Raw genomic sequence first — 18,990 nt, forward strand, 5'->3', positions numbered from 1 at the left:
TATTACTATGAGAAATTAAAGAAAACTTAATATTGTAACAAATACCCAATATTGTTAAAATGTTAACACTCTCAAATTGATCTATAGACTCAATTCAAACTCAGTAAAAATTCAAACAGGAATTTTGTAAAATTGTCAAGGCATTTCTAATGATATAGAATGGCCAGAACAATTTTGTAAAGCAAGAACAAATTTTGAGGACTTGCACAACCTGATTTTAAGACTTACTATAAAGATATAGCAACCAAGGCAGTATCATACTAGCCTAAAGGTAGACATATGAATCAGTAGAATAAACTAGAGAGTCCACAAGTATGTCATAAATGGTAGATAGAATTTTGACACAGCTGTCAGGGTAATTTACAGGTTAATGAAAACTCTTTTCAATAATTGGTGATAGAACACTGGATGTCTGTTATGAAAAAAGTGAAACTCAAAATATTAAAATAACTATAAACCTAAACATAAAGGGCACAGCTATAAAACTTCTAAAAGAAAACAGGAGAAAATGCTTATAATATGGAGATATACAAAAAATTTCCTATAAAATATGAAAAGTGAAAATATTAAAAGAAATAATGAATTTCACTTCAGAATTTAAAAAAAAAACTGCATGTTGAAATATCTCTTAAGAAAATGAAAAGACAAGCCATAGATTATGAGACAATGTTTGCAATTCTTATATTTATCAAAGGACTTATATACAGAGCATGCAAATAATTGTTCATTTAGTAAAAAAAACAACAAAGCCAACTAAAAATGGGCACAAGATTTAAACAGACACTTCAAGAATGAAGAGCTACAAATAATCAATATATACATGAAAAAATGCTCAACATCATTAATCACCCGGAATGTGGATGTGTAGCAAATTAAAACTACAATGAGAGACTACCACATATTTGATTATCTAACAAGCAAAATACTTATAACCCCAAGAGTTAGCAAAGTTATAGAGCAAGTGATGCACTCTTCCCATGCTCATAGAAAGTTAAAATTTTACAATCACTTTGAAAAACAGTTGGGCATTTTCTTAAAAGTTAAATATTCAATTCCCATAAACATGAGTCAGATATCTCCAGAGAAATGGAAGCCACAGTTGTATATAAATATAGATAGATGTACTAAACGAATTGGCTTATGTGACCACAGTTACTACCGGCTCTGAACTCTGTAGGGCAGGCCACCAGCTGGAACTTATGCTACAGGTGACATTGCAGTCCTGGATCTGAATTTCCCAGGGGAAACTGGCAAGTTGGACATTACACCAAGAGTTTAAGTTGAAGTCTTGAGCAGACATTCCCCTGACCCCTGGCACCTTAGTTCTTCCTGTTAAGATTGGAGAAGGCCCACCCACTCCTGATTGGAGAAGACTTACCCATATTTTGGAGCATAAACTCCTTAAAGTCAACTGATTGCTGATGTTAATCCCATCTACAAAATATCTCTATAGCAAAAACTAGGCCAGTGTTTGACCACAAAACTGGACACCATAACTAGCCACAGTGACACAAATTTAACCATCACACCATGGAATCTGCAGTTCCATCCCTAGGTATTTATCCAGGAGAAATGAAGATATATGTCCACACAAAGATTTGCACATGAATGTCAATAATAATTTTACTTATAATATCCCAAAGCTGAAAATAACCCAGATACCCATTTCTTAAATGATAAGCAATTTGGGTCATAGACTCATGGTATAATGCTGTCCAGGAATAATAAAAAAATAGACTCCTGATACACATAATAATATGAATGAATCTCAAAAACAGTGTGCTGAGTAAAATTAATCAAACCTAAGAGGGTACATATTTATTATCTGATTTATATGAAGCCCTAGAAATGAGAAGTCTAAACTATAGTGACAGGTCAGTGGTTGTCTAGGGCTGGTGTTTGAGGGAGGATGGACTAGAATGAGCTATGCAGAATATTTAGAAATAAAGGGGGTATTCTGTACCTTGATTGTGGTGGTGGTTACAGGGTGAGTAGAAATTGTTCAAAACTCACCAAAATGTACAGCAAGAATGGGTGTATTTTATTGTATATAATTTATACCTCAATGAAGTTGATTTTAAGACAGGAAAGGATATTTCTGTTAAAGATCAAGAGACTTGAAAGAGTGATAGAAATAAAGTGTTTCTACTATGGGTTCTTATTCAAATATATCAACCAGGTAAAGAGAATGTTGAGGCATTGTGGAAAATTACACACAAATAGTGTATTGTATGAAATTAAGAAATTAACAATATTGTGGTGTTATACTTCTATTATGGGTAAAATAAGTTGTATCTGTTAGTGATACTAAAAATTCTAGATTACCAGAAAAAGAAGAAAATAAATGAGGGGGTTGAGAAATCAAGAAAAAAACACCAAAATATTGGTTTCTGAAATAGATGATGGAGGTTCACTGATCATAAATGTTCTTCGCACTATTCTCTCTTACTTTTAATTTTTTGGAAATTTTACATCATAAGAAACATAAAAACATTTTAAATACATACTTTCTACCAAATAGGTGATTTATTCTTCTTTTATTGAACCCTAATATTACATTGTCTTTAAATCCATACGGTATAAATATCCCCAAACACTAGCCTCCATAAATAGGCAGTAAGACAATGTTCCTAGATTATAGTACATATTTTGTGTCAAATAAGTGTTTCTTAAATTTATGTTGTCAACATCATCAGATCACAAATGTATATGCAGAATAATAAATAATTATTAAATTATTTATTATAATAAAATACATTATCCTAATATATTTTAATAAAGCATATGTACATTTATTATAATAAGTAAATATAATTATAATAAAGAGAAAAATTAACACATTAGCTTCCTAGGGCTGTCAGAACAAATTACCACAAACTTTGCTTAAAACAACAGAAATTTATTCTCTCACACTATCCTGGAGGCTAGAAGTCTAAAACCAAAATGTCAAAAGAGCCATGCTCCCTGTGTGTATAACTTTTGAGGAACCATCAAATTGTTTTCCACAGTGACTAGACCATTTTACAATCCTACCAGCAATGCATGAGGATTCTACTTTCTCCACATCCCCAACAACACTTTTTATTTTCCACTTTTTAAATTATAGTCATTCTAATAGGTGTTAATTGCAATCTTATTGTGTTCTTGGTTTGCATTTCCCTGACGCATAGTGATGTTGAGCATCTTTTCATGTGCTTATTATCTGTTGATGTATGTTCTTTGGCGAAATACCTATTTTATCATTGTAGTTTTGTTTTTGAGTTGTAGGAGTTATTTTAATATTCTGGATATGAAACCCTTTTCAGATATATGATTTTCAACTATTTTATCTCATTCTGAGAAATTGTCCTCTCATTTTCTTGACAGTGTTGTTTGTTGAACAAAAATTTCTAATGCCGAAGTTAAGTTTATCTATATTTTTTATTTTGTTGCTCATGATTTTGTGTCATATTTTAAAAACTGTTGCCAAATTTAAGGTCATGAAGATCTTCCCCTTTTTGTCTTCTAGGAATTTTATGGGTTTAGCTGCTAAATTTAGGTCTTTGACCCATCTTGGGCTAATATTTGTATATGGTCTAAGGTAAGTATGCTGGTTTTGATATATTATGTCCCCCATCCCCAAAAGCCATGCTTTAATCCAATCTTGCATGATGTTTGGATTACTTTATTTCCATGGAGATGTGACCCTCCCAAGGGGAAGTGAAATATTTTGATTAGATATTTCCATGAAGATGTGGCCCCACCCATTCAGGGTGGGTCTTAATTAGATCACCAGAGTCCATTAAGAGGTGCTTGGGCACTGACAGAGAATCTAGGAACAGACAAAATGTATTCTGATGCTTACATATGCTTAGAGATGCAGACAAAAGAACATTTGGAAATGCTTAGCTAAGAGAAACCCAGAGACATTTTGGAGAATGCCATTTTGAAATGCAACCCAGGGACAAAGGAACAGCAGACACCAGCCATTTGCCTTCCCAGCTGACAGAGTTGTTCCAGGTGCCATCAGCAATTCTTCAGTGAAGGTACCCTCTTGTTGATGCCTTATTTTGGAAACTTTTATAGCTGTATAACTGTAAATTTGTAGCCAAATAAACTCCCTTTATAAAAGTCAACCCATTTCTGCTATTTTGCATAATGGCAGAATTAGCAAACTGGAAGAGTAAGGGTAAATTAATTCCCTTGCATGAGGATATCCATTTTTCCAAGTGCCACTTTTTGAAGAGATTACTCTTTCCCCATTGAATACTCTCCCCACCTATAGTCAAAATTTAATTGACCATAGATGTAAGGGTTTATTTCTGGGCTCCCAAATCTGTTCCATTGATCTATATATCTATGTGCCACCACCACACTGTCTTGATATTGTGGTTTGTAATACATTTTGATATTGGAAAGTGTATGTTTCCAAATTTGTTCTACATTTTCAAGATTGTTTTGGCTATTTTAAGTTCCTTTTATTTCCATATAAAATTTGAGAAAAGCTTGTCAGTTTCTGCAATTAAAATAAACAATAGCTGAGATATACAATTGTTGTAGTTTGCTAATGCTGCTGGAATGCAAAACACCAAAAATGGATTGACTTTTATACAAGAGGGTTTATTTGGTTGCACAGTTACAGTCTTAAGGCCATAAAGTGTCCAAGGTAACACATCAGCAATTGGGTTCCTTCACTGGAGGATGGCTAATGGTGTCTGGAAAACTGTGTTACCTGGGAAGGCATGTGGCTGGTGTCTGGTCCAAAGCTCTGGTTTCAAAATGGCTTCCTCCAAGGACATTCCTCTCTAGGCTACAGTTCCTCAAAAATGTCACTCTTGGTTGCACTTGGGATATTTATCCTCTCTCAGCTTCTCTGGAGCAAGAGTCTGCTTTCAACAGCCATCTTTAAACTGTCTCTCATCTTCAGCTCCTGTGCTTTCTTCAAAGTGTTCCTTTTAGCTGTAGCTCCAATTCAAAACATCACTCACAGCTGCACTGAGTTCCCTCTGCCTGTCAGCTCATTTATGTGGCTCCACTGATCAAAGCCCACCCTGAATGGGTGGGGCCATGCCTCCATGAAAAATCTAATCAGAGTCATCACCCACAGCTTGGCAGGGCACATCTCCAAAGAAACACTCAAGGAAATCTAACCAAAACTGATAACCTATGCACACACAAGATTACATCAAAGATAATGGTGTTTGGTGACACAATATATTCAAACTGGCACACAATACTCTGTATATTTTCTTGGGGTAGAGTAGGAAAATCTTGGAAGCAATGTAATTATTTTAGGCTATTTGTTTTTTCCTATACCTTTGTTTTGGCTTTGTTTGAAAAGTTTTTTTTTTTATTGTCTGCTTTTTTAAAATTGTTTGATAATTTTTTTAAGAAAATGAAAAAAATCCCCAAAATACCTGAGATTTCAGTAAGGATTTTGTCAAATCTTTAGGTGAATTTGGGAATAATTGACATATTAACATTTTAGGTCTTCAGATTCTTGACCTTGGGATGTCTTTCCATGTATTTATGTTTTCATTTCTTTCAACAATGTTTTGTAGTTTTTCACTATACAAGTCTTCCACTTCTTTTGTTAAACTTATTACTGGGTCTTATATTTTTATGCTCTTATTCATTGAATAGTTATCTTAATTTCACTTTCAGATTGTTCATTTCTACTGCATGAAAATATAATTGATTTTTGTATACTGATAGTCTATCTTGAAATTTCCAGAATCATATGCTAGTTCTAATACTTTCAAGTGGATTCCTTAGGATTTTAGTATAGAAAATTATGTCATCTGAAAATAGTTACTCTTTCCTTTCTGTTTGGATACCTTCCATTTAGAATCAATTGATTTTTGACAAATATTCCAAGAAAATTACATGGGAAAGGAATGGTGCTGGAACAATTGGATATTTATATGCAAAAGAATGAAGTTGGACCTTGTGCCAGATTGGATATATTATGTCCCCCAAAAGCCATGATCTTTAATGCAATCTTGTGGGGCAGACATATTAATCTTGTTGATTAGGATGTGATCTCTTGATTGAATGTTTCCATGGTGATTTGACCCTGCTCATTCAGGGTAGATCTTAATTAGATAATTGCAGTACTTTAATAAGAGTTCATACAGAGAATCTGAGAGAGAATTTTGGAGGCAGCCATTGGAAGCAGATGCTTAGAGATGCCAGCCCAGAGTTTCCTCCAGAGAAGCTAAGAGAGAGAATCTTAGAGACATTTTGGAGAATGCCATTTTGTAAAAACAACTGTGGAGCAAAGGACCAGCAGATGCCTGCTACATGCTTTCCCAGCTGACAGAGGGTTTCCAGATACCATCGGCTGTTCTTCAGAGAAGGTATCCTCTTGCTGATACCTTAGTTTGGACACGTTTATGACCTTTGAAATGTAAAATTGTACCCAAATAAATCTCCTTTATGAAAGCCAATCCATTTCTGGTATTTGCATAATGGCAACATTAATAAACCAGAACAGACCTCTACCTTACATTATATGTAAAAATTAACTTAAATGACCCCAGACTTAAATGGAAGATCTAAAAGTATAAAATACTTTGAAGAAAACATAGGAGTAACTCTTCATGACCATGGATTAGGTAATGATGACACCAAAAGAACAAGTGATAAAAGAAAATAATCAATTGGACTTCATGAAAATTAAAACTTTAATGCTTTAAATGGCACCATCAAGAATGTGAAAAGACAGAATGGAGAAATTATTTTCAAATTATATATCTGATCAAGGAATCATATGAAGAAAAATTAAAATCTTAGAATTCAATAATGAAAAGACAAATATCCCAATTAAAAATGGGAAAATATCTGACTAGTATTTTTTCCAAAGAAGATATATAAATGTTCAGCATCATTTATCATTAGGGAAATGCAAATCAAAACCACATTTAGATACCATTCTTTGTCCAATAGAATGGCTGTGATGAAAAATATAGACAATAACGTCCCATAAGCACATCACTTATGGGAATGTTAAGTGGAGCAGACACTTTGGAAAATGGTTCAGCAATTTCTTTAAAAGATATGTATTATTTTACCAAGCAGTTCCACTCCTAGATGTGTACTCAGGACCACTGAAAATGTATGTTCACACAAAGACCTCTATAGGAATGGTGATGATCCATTTTAGCCTAAAAGATGAAAAACCCAAATATACATCAGCTTTTAAAGGGATGAAAACAAAATGTAGTATATCCATATATAGAATACTCATTGAAAATAAAAATGAATGAAGCACTGATACATGCTACAAACCTCAAAATCATTATGCTCAATGAAAGAAGCAAGACAAAAAAGAAAATATTATATGATTCTGTTTGTATGAAATGTTGAAAGTAAACCTATACAGTGAGAAAATAAATAAAAGATTGCCCAGGGATAGGGGCAGGAATGAGGAGTGACTGTAAATGGTCAGGAGGCATCTTTTCAGGTGACAGAAATGTTCTAAAATTAGATTGCACTGATCACTGTACAACTCTGTAAATATATTAACATTCATTTAATTGTACACTTAAAATGAGTGAATTTCTCAGAGTATTAATTGTATTTCATTAACAGAGTTGAATGATAGAGAGAGAACCCTGGGACCTAGTTCTTTGATTTAAAGCCTGTGTAGAAATTGGACGTTACCTAACCCATGTTTCAATTTCTGCATTGATAGATATCAGAAGAATTTACTTAACAGAACAAATGTGAGTATTATATTAATTGAAGCATATAAATTCTTGACGAGAGTGCTTTTTACATTTCATGTCCCAGACAGGTTTCAGTTGTTATTATTTATCAGTGAAAATATTGTCATCATCATTATTAGCTTCTGGTTTCTGGAGGAAGAACTTTTTCTTGAGGACTTAATATTATAAACATCCTCCCCTGAAGAACCCACATACACACACACTGACACACACTCTTACACGCATATCTTCACACACTCATGCACAAATTCACTCACACACATGCATATGCATTAACACATACTCTCATACACATACCCTCACATACTCATGCATAGGACAGTCACTCACACACATGCACAGTCACACAGGGTCTCACACATACATGCACTTACACACACACTAACATGCACACACTCTTCTTACCTGATCTAGGGTAGGTCAATATGATGACATCATCATCTCTCACCAAAAACTCATCCCGGGCAAAGAGCAGATCCTCTTTGCTGGTGAGTAAAGGGTTCATCTTTGTCCCCTCAAACAAAAATGATGGCTCAGACATCTTGTACTGTCCTCTTGTTCAGTGAAGCTTCCAGGACCACTGGATCTGAGTTCTGATCTTGGATCAAATGGCTGCATTAAATAAGTCAGTAAAGGAATTGGAACATCCAAGGGGCCCTGAAGCCCAATACTCTGTCCTTGACAGCTCCTGAAGATCCTTGGAAGCTCCCAAAGAGCAGGGTTCACTCAACAGTTGAGTGAATGGGGTGGAGCTTGACAGAGTCAAGGACTGCCCCTTAGACATGGGAAAACCCTGACAGGTTATAAAAGGATGACAACCAGACCAGTAAATAGGAGAGGGGGATCTAGGCCAAGGACAGAGGAGAGCAGGTGAGGGAGGAGAGGGGCCAGGGCTCTCCACTTTAAGAAACTGAGGTTGGAAGGGGCTGGTGGGCTCCTTCAGTTCTCCCTGCAAGACTGTGGCTCTGAAAGAGATTCAAAGACTCCATTCTTTTCTCAGGATTCTCACTGCCCCTTCACCCAATTCCATGTATGCCTGATAAGATTTTTCTGGTGCAAAAACAGGAAATCAGACAAAAGAGGCTTAATGTTATTTCACTTAAAAGGTGTCTTAAAAACTCTGGTTTCAGTCCTGTGTGGAAGCCCAGGACCAGAAAAATTTCCAAGATTCTCTAAAACATAAGCACACAGCAGCCTGTGATCCAGAGAAGTTAATCAAAATGTAACCAGCCTCCCTCAGAGGAAGGTAGCATGCAGATAATCAATTCACCCTCCTGTAACATATTAAGTAAATCTTTTCAAGGTCCATTGGTTCCTGGAACCAAGGTTGTTACACTCTTCCTAGCTTACCTGTGTGTTACAAGACACCTTTATCACATACCCACTGGAATGTTCTTGTTTTGGGTCCCCATAACTGGCCTTGAAGACTGCAACTTAACCATGCAATGCTCCCACACAGAGTTCAGAACCAGCCACTATCAGAGTGACTTCACTGACTTCTTGCTTCACTCCTGTAAGTTCCTATAATAAATTTGTCTTACTTCTTTCCTGGTGTTTTCTTAGGTCTCCCTGCTGGACCAGCCATTGTGGGCTGGAACAATTGCAAAGCCAGCCAGAGACTAAAGAAACCCTGGCCACTGGTGGCATGAACTTAGGAAAGGGATATCCCCCAGGTGGGACATGGGGATGGCCAGCAACATCTATGTGGGGAGGGTTGGCTACCCTCTAGATGAATAGGGTCCTCTGAAGGAGTACAGAGATGTTTGTAACTCTCCAGCTGAACTAAGAGCCCTTCTGCTACAGGCCAAAGGACAATTAGGATTTCATAAAGAAAAGAAAAGCCACCAGGCTGCCACAGCAGTAGCCTGGCCACACTTGGAGGCTATGCATGCAGCTATGGAAAAGGCCTTAGTAGCTAAGTTGACAGTCCACTGCTGGGAAGAAGAATTAAATTTAGAGAGAGACGTGCAGTAGCTCCTGATCAAAGTGTACCTTCCCACAGACATACTGTGACAATACATCACTATAAACTTCCAGATGGCCAATGAGAATAAATGCAACCAACAAAGAATTAGAGAGATTGGGCAATATGATTCCCAACTCACAGTCCATTTAATAACCATGTCTGACCAATGAAAATCTTAATGATACCTGGCAAATGAATATTGGTTTTTAAGAGCCTAATAAAATAACACCTTCTTTGTTTGTAGCTGTGCTGAATAAAGCTACCTTGTTGCAAAATATGAGTACTTGGCTACAGAAATTTCATTTTGTATTAGATGTTGCTAATGTTTCTTTAGAATTTTCTTAGACCCTCCCAGCCAGGCTGCATTCACCTTCATGTGGGAAGGACAATGGACATTTGCTGTATTTTCAGAGGGCCCCTTCATAGTCCTACTATCTTCCATGATCTGGTTGTGCAAGATCTAAAATCATGGAATTTCCCCAAAAACAGAACTGTGTTTCATTACATTAATGATGTTATGCTAATCAGTAACTCTTTTGCAGACCTAGCAACTGCCACTAACACTGTGGTGACACACCCTCAGAACTGGGGATGGGTGGCAAACAGAAATAAATTACAGGGGTCTGGATCACCTGTCATCACCTGTATGAGAATGGCTGTCCATAGAGTCACCAGACACCTTTGAGTTAGTGCTTCAACTTGGAGTAAGGCATAATAGACATTACATATTTGCTTCTCTAAGGGGCTCTATCACAGTTCAGCTCCTTTCCAAATTTGTCACTACAGTGTTAGTGGCAGTTACTAGGTCTGAAAAAGAGTTACCGGTTATCATAACACCATAAATGTAATGAAACAGAGTTCAATTTTTTGGTTATTTCCATATAAGGCCTTGCAAAACAAGACCATGGAAGATAGTAGGACCATGAAGGGAGTGCTCTGAAAATACAGAAAATGTCCATTGTTGTCCTTCCCACATGAAGGTGAATTCAGCCTGGCTGGAAGGGTCTAAAGAAATTCTAAAGAAAGCATTAACAAGGTCTAATACAAAATGAAACTTGCTTTGCTGAGTGTTCATATTTTGCAACAAGGTAGCTATATTCAGCAATGGGATCTCATTTTGTCTGTTGCCTTTGTCAAATGCCCCACCCAAAGCCAAATTCTATGCCAAACACATCAAATTCACAATCTACATTTGAGTCCAACAAATTGGAGCTTGAGGAATAGGTCTGCAGCTGGTGTGATAGCTCAATTAGCTTTCTCAAAGGCAGCCTACTGTGGAAAAATCTGATTCCACTTTTCCCTTTCTAACCAGGGTATACAAAGGTCTTAGAATCTGTGCTAAATGGGAATTAATGGTCTCTAACAAACTAATACATCAAGAAGAGCTATTAATTATTGAGGAGTCTGCAATGTAGGATAACCTTGTATGTTATTAACAACAGCTGAAGGAAAGACATTAATCTTATCCATAATAAGCCCAGGGATACAGAAAGGTGCAAGGTACAGTTTCCACAATTACAAAGAAAAAGAGATAGAATAATCTCAAATTCATTATTGGACATAGTTTGAAACCCACAGGAGAACTAGGCTTGAAGGAAAACAAAGTATCCTGAAATCTAAGGGGAGACTGTGGGTGGGTGGGAGGGGTAGGGGTTGATGTGCACTCACCTGGGGAAGACACAACCAAGCACCTGTGAGAAAACAGAATGAACAATAACTGCACTAACCATCTTGATTTGCTTGAGCTTCCATTTTTTCCAGGGAATTAGAAAGAAGAGAAGGGGGCCAACATACCAATGATACTTTATGTGGCTGGCAGTGGAGACCTCTCCTCCTGTGAAACAATGGGCAAGCAAGTTGAGGCCAGGGATAAAGAGTCTGCTGACAGTTGACAAATGGCCAAGATCTTGCACAAACATCCTGTTCCTGCATTCTGACTGTTGCCTGCCCAAAGACATTCCTCCCAGGTTAACCCATGCACTCCCTGACATCCCCTCTCCCTCACCCCCACTTCTCTTATAGAGCCCAACAAGCCACTTCCACAGCCCAGGCTCTTGAGAAGAACCCGTTTGCTGGTGCTCTGCATGCATGCTGCTTTTGCTCAATAATCCTATATTATTATTATTATTGCGGTAAAGTCCTCTGGTGTTTTCCCTTTTGGAGAAGAAGAACTTGAGTTCTTATGTCTCCAGCTGCTTAAAGTTCAACACCTGTAAGCAGAGTTAAGCCAAAATAGGGGCCAAATCATTGAAGGCAGAGTTCAGGCTGACAGGAATGCATGGAAACATCTGTGGCTGCAATAACTGGTGAGCCCACATGCTATGGCAGACTCCATCTCCCCAAGCCTACAAGATGCTCAAAGAAAAGTTGTAAGAGAGCCCTAACAAAGCATCCAGGGTGGTACAGACATGGAGGAGCAGAAGCAACAGCTGTGTAGGTTAGGCCTCCAAATCTAAATTTTCAAGATGCAGGCTAGAGGCTCATGTGGAGCGCTTGCAGACACCCCCTGTTATGAGAGCACAACCTGGCACTACCTCCCTTCTGGAAAGACCTTTCTTTTGCCATTTGGCACTGTGTTAATGTTTTTTATTTTTTTCAGTAGAGGGCACTGGAGAGACGTTGAGGAAAAGGAGTGTTTTGTTTTACTTCCCTGTTCCAGTGTTCTGGCCACAAGCAGGCCCCTAGGGCTTTGATAGCTTCTCCAGTGTCTGGTTTTTGCAGTGCATGGAAGCCAGCAGCACTCACAGTCTCTGGCTTCCCTGGTTTCCCTTCTTGTGGTTTCATGGCACAGGGCCTCTGATGAGATGCCAGCTGTGAAGCACTTTCCCAGGAGCCCAGCAAGAAAGAATTCTAGCAAATTCAGTGAGCCCAGCACAACATCTCATTCCATGTCACTTTGCTAGCCACAGCTCCTGCTATCTCTGATTTCTGCATTGTTTGAAAGCCTCTTTATTTCTTACTGAGCAGTCTCTTGTTACTGCAATACCATTTCTTATTATTTTTTTTTCATTTGAAACATACCATGTTTAAATCTTTATGTAGTTTCTGCCTCCTGATTGGATCCTGACAGCTACAGTCCCTTCCTAGGTAAAAAATTACAGACAACCACAAAAAAAGAGGACTTTCTTGGGTGTTTGTGGTGAATCCACCCCTTTGCCTCGATTCTTCCTCAATGCCCTGAATTCAGGCCTCGGAATTCCTAAATGCCCTCTGGATGGGGTGTGACTAGGAGTTCAGAAATGGTGTATTCCTCCTTTCCTGGCATCCCTGGATTCAATAAAGATTCAGCTCATCCTCTAGCCTTGACAGGGCTCCCAATTCATGGAAATATTATCTCCAAGCCCCAGAAGCCCTTACTTTACTCACTTCCAGAATTACTTGGCATTAAAAGTACATGCTATGCTTTCCATTGGGCAGCTTTATCCCCTGCTAAATGCCTTGCACCTATCACTTCTCTGATGAGTAATTTTTTTCTAAATCATTAGGTCAGAAGCAAATGTGCATAGCTGTTAAGAAAAAGATGCAATTTTAAATCTCTCCATCTTTACCTACTCTGACCATGGAGACATTTGAAACTGGAGTTCCTATTAAACAAGATTTATAAACAAGGTCTCAACCCTGGTTTTGCTTGGAAATTAAATTAAAGCATTTTGTTTTTAAATGCACTCATCTGCATGCAAAGGTCCAGGCAATTTTACCCATGTGTAGGTCCAAATAACCACAATCAATATTCAGAATTGTTTCAACATCACAAAGAGACTCACATGATAATTACAACACACATCCATCCTTCCCCATTCCTAACCCTGGCCAACAACTGCTCTGTTTATCTCTATAGTTAGGTCTTTACAAGGATGTTCTATAGGTGGAATCATACAGTATAACCTTTTGAGATTGACTTTTGCCACTCAACATAATGACGTTAAGAATTATCCAAGTTGTCTTGTGTAGCAATGGTTCATTCATTTTTTATTTCTGAATAGTATTCCATGGTACAGATGAATCACACTTTAGCCATTCACCTGTTGGTGGGCATTTGGGCTGATTCTAGTGTAGGGGCTACTGCAAATAAAGCTGCTAGGAACATTCATATACAGCATTTTTGTTTTGGAAGGTTTTTCCTTTCTCTGTGGAAAAATATCCAGGAATAGAATTCCTGGGCTGTATGGTAAATGTATGTATAATTTTATAAGAAAATGTTAGCCTGTTTTCCAGAGTGGCTGAACAAATTCCTCAGGGTATAGTTCAGATCTATGGAATAATATAGCCTGTAGCTGGGTGTTCTTCCATTCCAGGTGGTTGTTGAATATTGTTAGATTATCTGGATTTCTGAATGGTTTTCCATGTTTTATAGTTGGGATAATAGAAGAGGACTGATTTGGACCTTAGGTTTAGGGCTGAATAACAGGGAAACAGGATTAAGGAAGGATGACAGCCAAGGATTGGTTTGAGTTTGATGTTTGTGTAAAGCATTTAAAGAACTGTACTTCAGACTGAACACACAGCTTGTGAGTGATTGGCCATGGGAGCTGTGGCTGGGATATTGCTGGAGTATTGTGAAGACTGAGGAGAAGATATATGCAGGATTCAGCTAGGAACTAATAAACATGGTATGAAATATGTTAGGATGGTGACTGTGGGGGTGAAAAGGATCTAAACAAATGAATCCTAAGTGATCTTCCCAGCTCTTGCTCTCCATAAAAAGATTTTCAATTGGTCCCTAAGAACTCTAAAATCTAAACCATTTGAATAACTGTTTCCCCTCACCTCTGTGTCCTTCTTAGATATGAGCAGATCCAAATGATTGGAATGGGACACAATAAATATTGTGTCAAAATTGGAGATGTTTTTAGAGGTCCCCCAGGTTCCAAACTCCCCCTTTTGAAATACAAGTTTAAGAAGGAGGTGATTTTCTGAGATCACACACACCTGACATTAGGGGAAAGTCAACATTACCCCATGAGGTACCCCTGTGATTGTGTGTGCAGAGAAGAGGAATATGAGGTAACACACCAGTTTGAGGCAATAGTAGGCTAGAGATGAAAGGGTTGAGACAGAAATGCCAAGTAAGGAATGATGTAGGATAAATGCTTCCTCTCAAGTGATTCTTAGTGATCTCTTCTGACATCTCTCCCAGAAACTATAATTGACCTTCCCATTTGTCTAATCTTCCTGGACATTTTGAAAGAGATTAAATGTGAAGTAAGGCTACTTATTGTTGAGTCTGACTGAGAAAGACTTAAATAATCAAACTGTTGACTGAAATTTCTCCGTTCCTTATCAGCACAAGATTGATTCACAGAGACTAGCCTTATATTTTTCTGTTTCAAAGCCATCAGCAACTTCAGTGTTTCTGCACTGACATCACTATTCTGAAGCCTATGGAGATAGAGGGGAAATTATGTCAATTCTTCATGTTATATTTCAACTTTATCACACTAATAAGTTTCCCATAACTCCATTCTTGGGACATTCTTGGGAGTCTCTTGTGCTGCCTCTGAGGAAAAAGTAAAATCTGTTCTAGACTAAAAATCTTTGCTTTCAGTAGATAGAGCATTGCATTAAACACTGCAGCATAAAGGCAAGAATTCCATTGAAAGAACAGACCGAAGTTATTCAGTATAATCACTGATGCTGTGTGCTCAATACTTTGCATGCATATATGATTATATCTTCACATACAATACCATTAATGTTGTGATTTTATAGATCACAATTTTGAGGATCCAAATTTTTAACCTAAAGATGTTTACAGAGAAGAAAGTCCATATTCAGGAGCCCATGCTCATAACTTTTGGTATGGCATCTTCAAATCAAGGATGGGTGGTTCATACTCATGTATTTTTATATGTCCTCTCTGTATATGTGTCCCCATTAGTATGTAGGCGTAAATGCTTTAACTTGAAATATAGGTGTTAGGAAACTTCATTGAATAAAAAAATAAAATTCCTGCCATTATGGGGCTTATATTCTAGTGGAAGGAGATGGATAACAAACAGAAGACATGATATGCTTCAAAGTAAGAGCCATGGAGAAAGATAAAAAGAATAAAGGATATGAGAAAGGCTGTAGTGCTTTAATGGGTGCTTCCATGATTTTGAAGCTTTGACACAATATCTATGTATATGGAAAAGTATCATTTGAGGAAAAGGGAAAATAAGTAATAGTGGGGTCCCAAGAACATTTTTCATTTCAGAAAACTGCAATCAAAGAGTAATTGAGTTGTCCTTTATGGACTTGATCAATGGGAAATCCAGGATGTGGGTACCTTGTCTTTACTTAAATGCTCATTAACCTGGATATTGTTTTCCTTCAAGAAAATAAGACTGGTAGAGGGAATGCTAAATATGTCCAGAAGTTTCCATCTATGTAGACAAAGTATGAATGGAAATTGTGGTAGGCAAATTCTAAGATGTTTTTCTTTGATCCTTACCTTGTGACTTTGCATAATCTTTTCCCCTTGAGTGTAGGAGAGACCTGTGATTTGCTTCTAACCAACAGAATAGGCAAAATGAGGGGATATCACTAACAATTACTTTACATACAATTGTTACCTCTGCCTTGCTAACAGACTATTGCCTTCTTAGCTTGTTCAATTTGAAGTGAGCTGCCATGTTGGAGATAATAGCCCTTGAGGAACTGAGATCTTCCAGTTTCCCCATGAGCTTACAATTAGATGTGTCCATAGCTGGGCCTTCAGGCAAGACCTCAGTCCTGGATGATACCTTGATTATGTCTTGGGAAAGAGCCTGGAGAAGAATCCTAACCCACATAAACTATAAGATAACTGTATGATGTTTTCAGCCCTATGATTGTGGTAATTTGCTACATGGCAATGGATAGCTAATACAGAAAGAGAGTTTAATACAGAAAGGATTTTAATGACCCCAAGTTTGAAGCCACAAAATGGGGAGCTGAAAATTCATCTTTTTTCCTTCTCTATTAATGAAGGACATATCTGTTAGGTCTGGGCCCTGGGCCCCTCTCCCATCTCCCTGTTTTGCAAAACCAGACTGCAGATCAAGTCATGCCTCCTCACATTACTGCCCCCTCCATTCTCCAATTTTCATGCTAATTTCTTTGTTCTCACCCATCACTGTTCCCTCCCTTTCCCTTGCAAATTTATTCCCTCCCCCATCACCTCTCCTGTTCAAAAGGAACAGACCAGGTTTTGCCAAAGTTACAAGATAAACTATGCATAATCCCCTATTGGCCAAATTGCACATACATTACACTGCATAATGTCCTGGTTGATGAAAAGCCCTATAAAAAGATATCCCACCTCCCCACTGTGTACTTTCCCCTACAAGCAGCCTTTCTGCAAGTGGGGGCTTCCCTGAGGCTTCTCTCAAATAAAATTTTCATTGTCACCTGCCCATTTGGCTTTTTTGCCCATCCTTCAAACCAAACTACCCTACAATACCCAAAACAGGAGAAATTAAAAAATTAGGAAATATTTAAATATAGGATAATTTTTATCCTCTCTCAAGTATAAGTAATTGTCATCATTTTTTCATTGTATTCTACTCTAGGCACTCCACACCCATTCTCAATCTCCCAACAGGGGGACTATTCTTATTTTTTCCCCAGAGAGTTGAGTCTGCTAACATGGTTTTTACATTCTAGAACATCTCAAAACTGAATTCTCAAAGGATTCTTTCTTTCACCAAGAAAGAAAGCATCTAGTTTACCCAACTGTCTGAAGTATACAATTTGGGTGTTTCAAAGCCTCAAGGAGTTGCACAATTCCTTCATCACCCAACTCATTCCTAAACAGTGTTTTTTTGTTGTTGTTGATAAGAAGAGAGGCAACAGCTCACAGCAGGCACTCATTAACAAACTCTTCTAGCCTGAAACAAGGAGATGCAAAGGTGAAACCTGAACCCAATCCTTGGAGAGCAGTGGCAGGCTGAATAGATGAGCATGAACTAGACATTTACCAAATGCCAGTCTCAACCAGTTTTGGATGAAACAACTGACAATCCAATAGAGCAGCATCTCAAAAACCAATGAGAGTTCTCATTTCCCAGCCCACAGATAAGTACTTTCTGTACTTATCCCTCCTTCAGGTTTCCTGAACTCCAAAAAGGGAACCTTTCCTATCAGGTGCCTACCAATGTTTTCTAGCTTGCAGTTTAGATGTTTCAAGGCATGGGATCACAGCTCCTCCCCTGCATTCCCTACATTATTGTTTCCAAGCTCCAGGCTCCTCAGGTTTTTACTATTAGTAATAGCCAAGGCAATTTCTCTACAGACATAACTGCTAAAAATAAACAACCAGATAGTCTGCAAAAAACATACATGAGCTGTAGTCATGAGCACTTGTCTCAAGATTTTATATTGTGAACTGACAGATGTTTTTGGTCCTTTCTTAAAGCATCTATAAAGAAGGGACTCAGGATGGGAGCATTATTTTCAATGCAGATGGGACACTTACAATGTACCAGGCATTATTCTAAGCTCTTAATGCTTATTAATCCCTTGATCATCACAAGGCTATTATCCTCCCAACTTTACAGACAAGGAAGCTGATGCCAGAAAGTTTTAAGCAACTTGTCTGAGGATGCACATAATTAGAAACCATATTTCCCATTTATGTTTTTGTGATACTGAACTGGAGCTCTAAAGAATTATTTTATGCAACCTCTGACATTTATTCTTCTATCTTTTAGCACTCATGTGAAAAACATCACTGGAGAGGACTGAAGATTTTGGCTTTATATCCAAAGGAAAATTATACCAGGTGGTTCCTCTTCTTATTAAAAGTAAGCAAAGTGCTTACAATTGCCCATATTCTCCCAGTAATATATGCCTCATTTTCTCATTCTCATTCTCTTCTCCCATCACATCTCTTGTTACAGTACGGCCACTCACTTTTTCAATTACTTTGGCCCCCTCAATTCTCCTTGAGGATATGAGTTTTCCTATCTTAGCAACTTTGTACTGGCTGCTCATCCTGCTGAAAGTGCCCCTCATTTTCTGTGTCACTGACTCCCTCTTCTCCTTCAAGACCTTGTTGAAATGTCCCCTTCTCAACAGTGTTTACACTGACTTATCTTCCTTAAGATTGCTGCATCCCACAGTCAGCAGTCCTGATTACAAAACATGATCTAATTAAATGTCCAGTGTGCTTATTGTCATCCAAGGGTGTGTGTGAAGGGTCAAATAGTAAATACTTTAGGTTTTTGGGTCACACAGCCTATCAAAAATGTAAAAATTTTGGAACTTTAACATGAAACAGCAATAGATAATGCTGTAAACAAATGGCTGTTGTTATGTTCCAGTAAAATTCAATTTATAAAAATAGGTAGTGGG

General features: G+C 37.7%; 2 protein-coding genes across 2 annotated transcripts in view; both read right to left on the minus strand.

The window, feature by feature from the left end:
- The window catches only part of LOC119524778 (bile salt sulfotransferase-like), an 88,531-nt gene extending 80,317 nt beyond the window's left edge, over positions 1 to 8,214 (minus strand). Inside the window, exon 1 of the mRNA XM_037823430.1 lies at positions 8,115 to 8,214. Coding sequence (XP_037679358.1) covers positions 8,115 to 8,214 — 100 coding nt within the window. The remainder of the gene's footprint in view (positions 1 to 8,114) is intronic.
- Positions 8,215 to 14,783: 6,569 nt separating this feature from the next.
- NLRP11 (NLR family pyrin domain containing 11) overlaps positions 14,784 to 18,990 on the minus strand; it is a 46,136-nt gene continuing 41,929 nt past the window's right edge. The window contains 4 exon segments of the mRNA XM_037823432.1: positions 14,784 to 15,054; positions 17,367 to 17,444; positions 17,837 to 17,946; positions 17,949 to 17,961. Of these exon segments, the coding sequence (XP_037679360.1) occupies positions 14,784 to 15,054; positions 17,367 to 17,444; positions 17,837 to 17,946; positions 17,949 to 17,961 (472 nt within the window).

This window comes from Choloepus didactylus, assembly GCF_015220235.1.
Source record: "Choloepus didactylus isolate mChoDid1 chromosome 13 unlocalized genomic scaffold, mChoDid1.pri SUPER_13_unloc1, whole genome shotgun sequence".
Lineage (NCBI taxonomy): Eukaryota > Metazoa > Chordata > Mammalia > Pilosa > Megalonychidae > Choloepus > Choloepus didactylus.